At 37.2% G+C, this 10,185-nt stretch overlaps 1 protein-coding gene across 1 annotated transcript; it reads right to left on the bottom strand.

The window, feature by feature from the left end:
* Nucleotides 1-2,000: 2,000 nt before the first annotated feature.
* On the bottom strand, nt 2,001-9,456 carry LOC113225783 (lachesin-like; the record flags this gene model as incomplete). Its single annotated transcript, XM_026458190.1, has 3 exons — nt 9,264-9,456; nt 8,243-8,371; nt 2,001-2,120 (listed from the first exon to the last, which is right to left on the bottom strand). Coding segments are annotated over exons 1-3 (442 nt in total), but the record flags the coding sequence as incomplete, so codon positions are not given.
* Nucleotides 9,457-10,185: the final 729 nt, after the last annotated feature.

Here is a 10,185-nt window from a genome sequence, read left to right as displayed (position 1 = left end):
ACAGGATTTCCCTAGTGCGGGTTGAGTGTGAATGTGTATGTTAATATTAAATTATTTGAATACAATAGATTGGGAATTTTTGGTAAATTATAAATAAGGTATTCAAATTCATAACTATTGGAATTGGATGTTGATAAGCAATAAGTTGTCAACCAATAAGCTCACAGTTTTGCGAAAGTATCACCTAAAAATTTTTTCTTTGATTTTTATTGTTTGTCCTAAAATCGCCCACCGATTTTCATGATGTCGCCATTGTGAAGTCCAGGGTTCGATCCCGGGCCGGATCAACGTAAAAAACTATTTTTTCTATATTGTCTCTGGTCTGGGTATTTGTGGTTACATTGTTGTTTCCGATATTCATAGCACAAGAGGTTTAGTTACTTAATTTTGGAACAGAGCAACGCGTGTGATGTTGTCTTTAGTACCAGTCAGTATAGGTACTAAACTGCACACGAGTGTGTCATTCGAGTTCGTATTCAAGAAACACATGTTTAAACTCCTTAATTCATCGATACGATTGCCATCAATCTCACAAAGTTCAAGGTATTAACAGTTACCAGTCAGAAATAGCTCCCGTCTGCCGATTACCTTCTTATTTTGCACGGAGTTATTTCATAATCATTTTTTCAAGAAGTGAATTGAAGTGAAAATGCAATCGAAACTAGGCTAGAAGTACAACAGGTTTTACCAGTGGTCATAATAGCGTCCTATATGGTTGTCTTTAGCACGGATGAACGTAACTTATTGTATGTTATATTGCAGGCAATATAAAGACGTAAAAGTTCTTACATAGTAAAAGTAAAGAATAAGTAAAGTAAATTCACTTTGCTACCGCGTGAACCCAGTGAAGGTTAGGTCATGCAAAATAACTGCGCCTATGTTGAATATTTTTTATCTAGTTAATTTTCCTACCCTCCCAACGCATAAACTTAATAACACAAAAGGAACTAAAATCACCACAATCACGCTTGTTCAGGAGGCATCATCAGGAAATGTTCACTGTTTGACACTCGACAGAATAAGTAATTTTTATTAATAAGGATTTTAGTAAAGTATTAATAAAAGGTTCAAGAACCTTCTAGGCTATTCAAAATGTAGTGCTGTATTGCAATGTAAATTCATTTTTTCGTCAAAATTGTACATGCGTAAGTTATGTATTTACAATTTATACTCGAGTGGTTTGTGGGTGAGTTACACACGTCGCGCTTTCAGCGCTCTACGGGTACAACAATAATATCTTCCGTATACTATTGCATCTACCGCGGTGCTGCAGCGCGTAAGGCACGTTTGCCGATGCCCGAACGGGCGGTTTAAACTTCAAATGGTGTCCTGAAGGTTATTGCCGCTAGATTTAATTGTCCTATCCAGACGCATTGGATGAAGATAGTCATAGGAATTGTATAATATTTAATTGTGTAGTAATTAATTTCATTTACCTAATTGCATATTTAATAATTCAATTTGTAAAATTTCATTCCATAATAATTTAAACTTGTTTAATGTAATTAAATACTATATAAAGTATAGACGCGGGAAAATGACATTTGATACGTCACGACAACTTTAAGAACATTTCGGAGGGAAAACTCGAGGGGAAGAGGGGAAGAGGTCGACCTAGGCGCAGTTACATAGACCAAATAAAGAAAAAGGCCGGTGTCGTGTCTTATAAGGAGGTCAAGGAGCTGGCTTGTAGGAGAGATGACTGGAAGATGTTCCACCGACAAGATTATACTCTTAAGTTTGATGATGATGAGTGTAATTCTGTAATAATTAAATTCGTAAAATTTCTTTGTATAATAATGCAACTGTATAAATCTTTATTGAGTGAATTACTAATATTAATTTGTAAGTGACATTGTAACTAACACTACGGGTCCACGAAATAAATGAATTATTATTATATGTCCATTCATTTAGTTTAGGATTGTATACGTAGAGGTTGGCGATTGCATGAGTCTGAAGATAATACAAAATTTATTTTATTGAAGCTTCATACTTACTGGAATCTCTGACCCAATAGTTGATAGATTTTGGCGAGGACTCGACGTAGCACTCGAGGGAGACGTCAGTGCCGAGAGGGGCGCCCACCAGCTGGTTTGGTACTTGGATCACCGGGTGGACTGCGCACACAGGATGAGATATAATTCATAATGATATACACAAACATGATTGCTACAATCTATTTATACATATATTTGGTAGTTCATTGTTGTAAAAAACCTACGCAATTTACTAATTATCTATTCTTATATAAATAATAATATCATTATCTCTATATAAAGCCCGTCTCTTATCGGTGTAACCTCCTCCACTCCTCACGGTTCATAGCCACATAGAAATATAAGTACTTGTTTAAATTTCATTAAATCTTTTTATTCGCTGAAATGATAACGATGTTGATTGATCGATGACAATAATAAATTATGAAATAAAGATAATTAAATGAATAATAACGACGTTTTAAGAGGTCTATAATAGGCTTTGGTAAACCCAGTACATTCCAAAACATAACATGACAGGACGGCCAAGTCGTGCGTCCGATGGTAAGCTACACGCATGTCCATAACAGTTGCAATGCCACTCAGAGTTTTAAATCGCAAAGATCTGAGGGGCACTGCCACTGCGCCCGTCACCCTGAGACAGTTGAGAAGAAGAAGTTGATAAATCCCGCTGCCTGCACCAACATCCTTACCTTTCAAAACCGGAACGCAATAATGCTGACATTACTGCTTGGCGGCATAAATAGGTAAGGTGGCAGTACTTGCCTGGACGAACTCTTTCACGAGGAGCTCCATTGCTACTAAAACTACATAAAACATTCGGTATCTTAAACAAGAGTACGCGAAGTACGTATGCGGCATTGATAATGATCAGTGGAGTGACTGAATGGATACCGAGGAACGAAATAAGACGTAAAAGTCTGCAGAAGAAAAGATGGGAAGACACGTTTATAAAAAAGCAAGACTACAGTGAATGACGAAAGCCAGTGAATGAGAATATGGTAAATAATAGGGGAGGCCTATGGCGAGGAAGTGACTACTACTATTGCTAGGTAATAAGAATGTAAATGTAAATGAAAAAATTATGCTGTAGTAGAAATAAAGGCTCATTTTATTTTATTTATTTTTATCAAATTAAATAATAACGTATTTTTACATCTGTACTTTAATACCCTGCGGAAAACAAAACGTCTCACCCGAGTTGACACGTAGACACAAACGATTTCTATCTAGAAAATAATTAAAACCTCTCTCTGACATTAAATAACACCATTAATAACAAGAAACTTGCTGAGATAAACAATGTTTTCCAGGAATTTGAGAGAACCTCTTTTGTTCAGTAAATGGGCACGGCTTTTTTAGAAAAAAATACTTTCAAAGAAAATAAGAATCGTGTAGGCAGTGACAGTATAACGAAGTTGTTTATGCGAGTTCTGCATCCTATTAGAGTGGTTCAAGTGTATTGCTACGGGTATACAGTGATGCTGGGTTCATTTTTTTCATTTCAGTCATTTGGAATATTTTGACGAATTCCGTTTCTTTTTTAGCATGCTTTATTTTATTCTAATTTAATTATTATGTTCATTATGAACAGTACAGAGAAAGGTTTTTTTGAAGCATAAGCGAATGATTATGTGAGGCCGACGCTCTTTACCATATCCCTGTTCTACAATAGTAATTAACATTATTTCTTGATCAATAAAGTCACTTTTGGTCAATCATCATCAATTAATCAACATCCTAAGGAAGAAAGAAGAAAAGAAAGAAATAATACTCGTTCGTTCGACTCAGGAAAGGGTTAAGGTCATAGTCCGCCACTCTGGCGTAGTGATGTTTCAAGGACTTCACACATTTTTTCAGGGTTGTGAACCTTTTGCGACCTGCAGATTACATCACGTTTCCCTTCACTATTAGCGAGAGGTATTGTGACTAAACATTCATAATAGATGTAACTTAACAAAATACTTAAATTTTTAATAGCATTAGAGCTCGTTGTGAAAGAGTTCGCCCAGGAAAGTACTGTCACCTTACCTATTTCTGCTGCCAAGTAGTAATGCCAGCATTACTGTGTTCCGGTTTTGAAGGGTAAGGGTGCTGGTGAAATTACAGGCAGGGCCTTGTCAACTTAAGTCTTAGGGTGACGGGCACAGTGGCCCTCAGATTTGTGTTGTGATTGAACGCTCGAGTGGCATTGCAACTGTTATGGACAGGCGTGTAGCTTACCATCAGGCGCACGACTTGTTCGCCCCGTCACTTGATATTATAAAAAGAAAATTAAAGTCATTGTACATACCTCGGGGATTCAAACCATGGACTTTTCAATTGAGACGCAAATGTTCTCTCACTGGGTTAACATCGCCTTTATGATACATTCTCTATAACCCTAATAAAAACTAAAATTTCCATAACCTCTTTTTACTATTATATTAAAGTGTAAATAAACAATATTTGGCTTTACTGCGTCATCCCAGAATTTACAATTCACTTTTACGTCATAAATATTAATCGTACCAGCTTGCTACGAACACAAGTACTCATCGTTGCCCGATTACGCCAGAAATGTTCAATACAGATTTTTGTAAAATTGTACTTTCTATAGAGATGAAGCGTGAAGTATTCAAGTATGTATGCTGTTATGGAGTGCAACAATGTATATTTTAATAAAAACTAAGCAATGAATTTTGATTAATTAGTAGAAATTGTATTATTAACGATTGATTTGAAGTGTCTTAATATGCAGTTTATCAAAACATAGTTTGTTTTAGAGTTTTTGCTTTATAATTTTTTTTAAATGCAGACGAACAAGTCGTTCGCCTGGTGGTAAGCAACACGCCTACTCGTAACAGTTAATGAGTCAATTCAAAAATTCAAATCCTAAAGGTATGAAGGCCATCAATTTGATAAGCAACAAGGTCCAGGATCACACTCGCATTCGTGTTCCGTTGTAACTTAAAAACCAACCCCGAATTCAAATGCTACAAACCCCCGTCACTGCACCCGTCACCCTAAGACAAAGTTGTTAAGTCACACATGTGCCTGTAGTTTTACCATCACCCTTACCCTTCAATACTGGAACACAGTACTGTTCACATTACTGTTTGGCGACTGAAATTGATTAGTGGCAGTGCGTCTCTGGACGAACAAAGTTCACAATAGCTCTACGTTACAAAACGAAACCGTTTGTATGCGCAAATACAAAACCCAACATCACTCATCAGATTATTATTATTATGGAATGAATTTAGCCTGACACACTGATTAACCTTCACGATTTTCACACATTATTTGATTTTAAATTCGGGACTTAATCTTGTATAAAAACATAAAGTCTGTTCCAATCCATTTTGAACAAAATGTTAACAAAACTATCGAGTTCTTAGGTTTTCGCGATTGTTACACATAGGAAATGAAACTATTTTTCCGGATTTAAATCGCGTATATTTGTTTTTTCAACAAAAGCTTGATTTAAAATTAAGATTTCGGAAATTTTAAATATGCTTATATAGGTGATGTAAGGAGAACCGCTAGTATGACTCAATTGAACAAATCGATTAATCCAATTAATTAATCTATTTGTAGTTGGCATTACAATTGGCCACCACTAAACCATCTATGGTAACAAACGAAGTATATTTTATTTAGCTCGACGTTTCGGACGTATTGCAATGTCCATGACCTCGAAGGGATTCAACTTAGTCCCTTCGACACTATAAACGTCCCTGAATTGTCTCAGGTCACAACTTAGCCAATGTAAAGACAACATGGTGAAATATCAATCCGACTCAAGCCATTGTGCTTGTGGATCACCCACACAAAGTATGTCTCACTTGCTCTCATGCCCACTGTGTCCGACCAGCTGCACCTGCGAAGACCTGCTAAAGGCAACAGATAGGGGCGTAGACGTGGATTTCTGCTGGCTTCTGGCATTGTCTCAACAAGACCATGGACGTTGCCACGTAGTTGCCGCGTTGAAACGTAGAGATAAATAAAATAATGTTTCTATAGACGATGAAGTCCCGAATTTAAAATCAAATAATAATTTTGTCTGATTTTTTAAGTAAAACGCGTGCAATGTATTTATTATATTGCTGTTGCAGCTATTGTGCGTTTGCAGAGCTTCGAGCATGTGCTAGTGCAGTCTGGCGATAGAAAACTGCCTCGCTGTCGAACAGCGTGCGCGAAAGCTGTAACGGCATCATGAAAGCGGTAGCTGATAGACCTGAAAGCCTTAATGCCCGATGTGTAAGCGCGCAGAGTTGTTAAGTATTAATCTAGGATAAGCTCTACTAACATTAGAATGGGCTATGCATGTTGTCTGAAATAAATAAATGTATTATTTTCATAAATATTGTTGCCGCCAAATTACTAGAGACAGATACCAGTTTATTTCTTCTTACTTATTTTAATCTTACTTTTCTTTACATTGAACAGAATGTACTATCAAGGTTTAAATTACCTCCTATCCCCTTTTGCGGGCTTTCACCATCATCATAACTCACATCATCATAACATCATAACTTCTCTACATAACACACACCACAATACACCCAACATGTAACCACCACACATACGATATGTTAGTTTTATTACTTTTTCATTTTTATTATTATTTATTTTACTTTATTTCTTCTATAACTATTGAAATTTGTACGTACTCTCTACTTTAGTTTTAACTTAAAAATTGTTTATTTTTCTTAATATTCATTTTTGTCGCAAATTGGGGATATTTTATCCGTAGGTAGTCCTGGAGACCTATAGCATAGGGTAACCTAGTTTAGACTTCAGCCTTTGGAGACAATAAATGTTTTGTTTTCTTTGTTTACTTATTGTTGTACAACAATGTTTCGTAAGGAAAATAAACATTATTATTAATAAAACTTGTGAAAATTCCGTATTGTTGAAAACACAGAAATAGGCAAACATAATAAACAAATGTATTGCAAAATATCGTGAAACATACGGACGTTAATTGTTTTTAGAGTAAAGCAGTGTAGTTCTACCATAAATAGTTTCTTTTTACGAACTAAACAATCGACGATCCCCATTTGGGTCATTCAAAAAGGTGTAAAACGGATAAACGCATTTTATTCGAAGGGAAACCCAGTGGAATCTTATCAGCGTCTATAAAACACGAACGGTACTGAAATGCTTGATAAATGGAAGCCAAGAGCTAAGTATCTGAGCACACACCTCGTTTGATTGATTCGACAAATAAGGGGAGAGAAAGCTCGAGATCAGTGTTTATGATACATTTTTAATTCTCGAATATTTTGTTAAAAAATTTCAGTGCTGGAATGAACGTTCTGTGTAAATTTTTTTTACAATTAGACACAATTCCACGACGTGACTTATGTTATTTAATAATTATTTCGTATCATTTGTATAATAAAGGCACGTCATCATACGCCAAGAGTGATTTTATCACATGATGGTTATCAATATAAAAATAAACCGAACTACATAAAACGATTATGTATTTGTGAATTGTTGTAACTTACGTATTTAAGCGTAAAAAAGCCACCGACTAATTTCATCCGTAGAATCTGTAAACCTCTCTCCTGAAAAGTTGTTATTTTGCAGATGTGGCCTTATTACACCAAGGGTACGATATAAATCTCTAAACAATGAAACCCAACTAGTTGTAGTAGCAGTAGAGCTCCTTGTGAAAGATTTCGTCCAGGGAAGTACTGCCACCTTACCTATTTCTGACTCCAACCAATAATATGAGCGTTACTGTGTTCCAGTTTTGAAGAATAAGGGTGCTGGTGAAATTACAGGCACATGAGACTCAACGATGATGATGTCAACTTTTGTCTCAAAGTGACGGGCGCAGTGGCAGTGCCCCTCAGATCTTTGCGATTTAATGGATAGGCGTGTCTTTTACCACCAAGTGCACGACTTGTTCGTTCCGTCACTTAGTGTCATAAAAACTGCCTCCGTGGCCGAACGGTTACTATACCGGACTGCCACGCAGAGGTCCCCGGGTTCGATTCCCGGGCCGGGAGAAATATTTGTATGGCCTACATTTATTTCTCTCGTGAGTTTGGGTGTGATTTGTGGTTGTCTATGTGTGTCCATGGCACCCGCGACACAGGGTTTCCCTAGTGCGGGGCTATGTTGAGTGTGTGCGTTATTATTATTATTAAAAAAAAAACCCAGAACGGAAAAAGAAAAATAAATCAACAAATGAATGTGTACGTAAATACAATAATGAAAGAGAATTGTCGATATTTTCTACTTACAGTGAACTTTAATCATAATTCTCTTGCTAACTGATGGAGGTACACCATTGCTGGCAATGCACAAATAAGCGCCCATATCCGAGCGAGAAATCTTCGTCAGTGTCAATACTTCGTCTTCGTAAACGGCGACTAGGAAAAGAGAAACATTAAATTGGGACCCCACATGTCAGTACGCATCTGCATCGTCACCATACGAAATGTGTCTTTTCTAAGGAGTTTTGCTAGTAGACAGTAGCATTATGCATGTTGACTCTTAATAAAAAATTAATGATGCTCTCGGTATCTCGAAGGCAAAAAATAATATAGTTACCAGCATGTTACCAGCATTCGTTTCTATTGTATCGGTATAACAAGTAAAAAATAATAATTTTACGCGTTCTATTATGAAAACATGTAATATATTATATTAACTTGCCATTTTCGGCATTTAATGAGTTGTCACGAAGTTTAATAAAGTACATAAGTAAAAGACATCAGTAGGGCCAACAGTACAGGACGCGATTTGCGCGAGAGCGACATAAAGCGCGAGATCTCTATGCGACAATAGCAGTTATCATCATCAACCCATTTGTATATGCCACTGCTGGGCACGGGTCTCCTTTCAGACGCATTTCAGAGCATAGTCCGCGACGCTGGCCCAATTCGGATTGTGGACTTCACACGTTTTTCGAGGGTTGTGAACCTTATTCAACGAACAGGTTTCATCGCGATGTTTTTCATCACCGAAAACCTCATGATAAATTTCAAATTAAATTTCGCACATTGATTCCGAACAACTCAGATGTGCGAGCCCGGATTCGAACCCACGTCCTTCTGCTTGAGAAGCAGTAGGTCAAACCATTGGGCTACCACGGCTACTACGCCAGTAGCAGTATCTCGCGCTAATTGCGCTCTGTCGTGCTAGCTTCACAGGCAGTAAGAAAGGTGCGACTTTTTACCATTGTGGTACTTCAGTTTTTTATCAGATGTAACTTTACGAACGCTTTATAAAGAACTTAAAGAAAGTTTAGTCCAGACTCACCTTTATTTTTGTCGCCATGAGCATTTCTTAGTATAATATCACCTCCATCCTCTCGTCGCCACATTATTCGCGGCTTGGGCATACCTTTGGCTTTACAAGATACTCTTGCTGTTCCTCCTTCAGGTATCATTACATCTCCTGACGTTTCTTCGGGAATAAAATCTGGAGGAATTACAACCTCTAGAAACCCCATCTAGAAAGTGAATTGCCTTTGAATAAAAGATATTTAAACTTTGTTGACCTAAAAACTATGCTGGATAAAACAGTTGGTTACGCCGAATTGATGTTTGAATATTCCTTGCGAAATTTTTTTATCTTTGAATCTTATTACAATGGCACAAGCAAGAGCAAGATAAAGTCACCCAACTCGTGACACCTAGCGGACGAAGAAAACACTTTCTTTCGCCTGTTGAAGTTTCAATGCAATACCCGCGCGCGCAACGGAAAGCCCCCGCTAATTATTATTAGAAATTATAGTGAAAATATACTGAACCGAAAAAAATGAGTAAAAGTGAATGTGCGTTTTGGTGAACTTGTAGCACATCAAGAATCGGTACCTGGGCGAGACAAGGAACCTAGATCGCTCTTAACTCGCAGCTCATGGGCAGATTAGCCACGCGGATGGTTTCAAGAAGTTCTGTGCTCCTAGCTTACCTACTGGTATTTGTGCCAAACAACCAAATCTATTTTAATCATATAAGGTTCACAAATCGAAAGAAACATCGCACTCCTCGCATGGTTGACCGGTTTGGGCTACCCGAAATTTAAATTGCACCACCAACTATGTTGATATGAAAAAATGAATGATAGTTTACTGACTGATGTGGATAAATGATTAGATTGATATGAGACGGTTGACTTGCCAATTGAAAAGAAAAATGTTGGCGTAAGCCACCTATTACATCAAGTGGCGTCATGCTGG

The sequence above is a fragment of the Hyposmocoma kahamanoa genome, unplaced genomic scaffold (assembly GCF_003589595.1).
Source record: "Hyposmocoma kahamanoa isolate Upper Pololo Valley unplaced genomic scaffold, ASM358959v1 173742, whole genome shotgun sequence".
Taxonomy (NCBI): domain Eukaryota; kingdom Metazoa; phylum Arthropoda; class Insecta; order Lepidoptera; family Cosmopterigidae; genus Hyposmocoma; species Hyposmocoma kahamanoa.
This window is presented reverse-complemented; position numbering and strand designations above follow the sequence as displayed.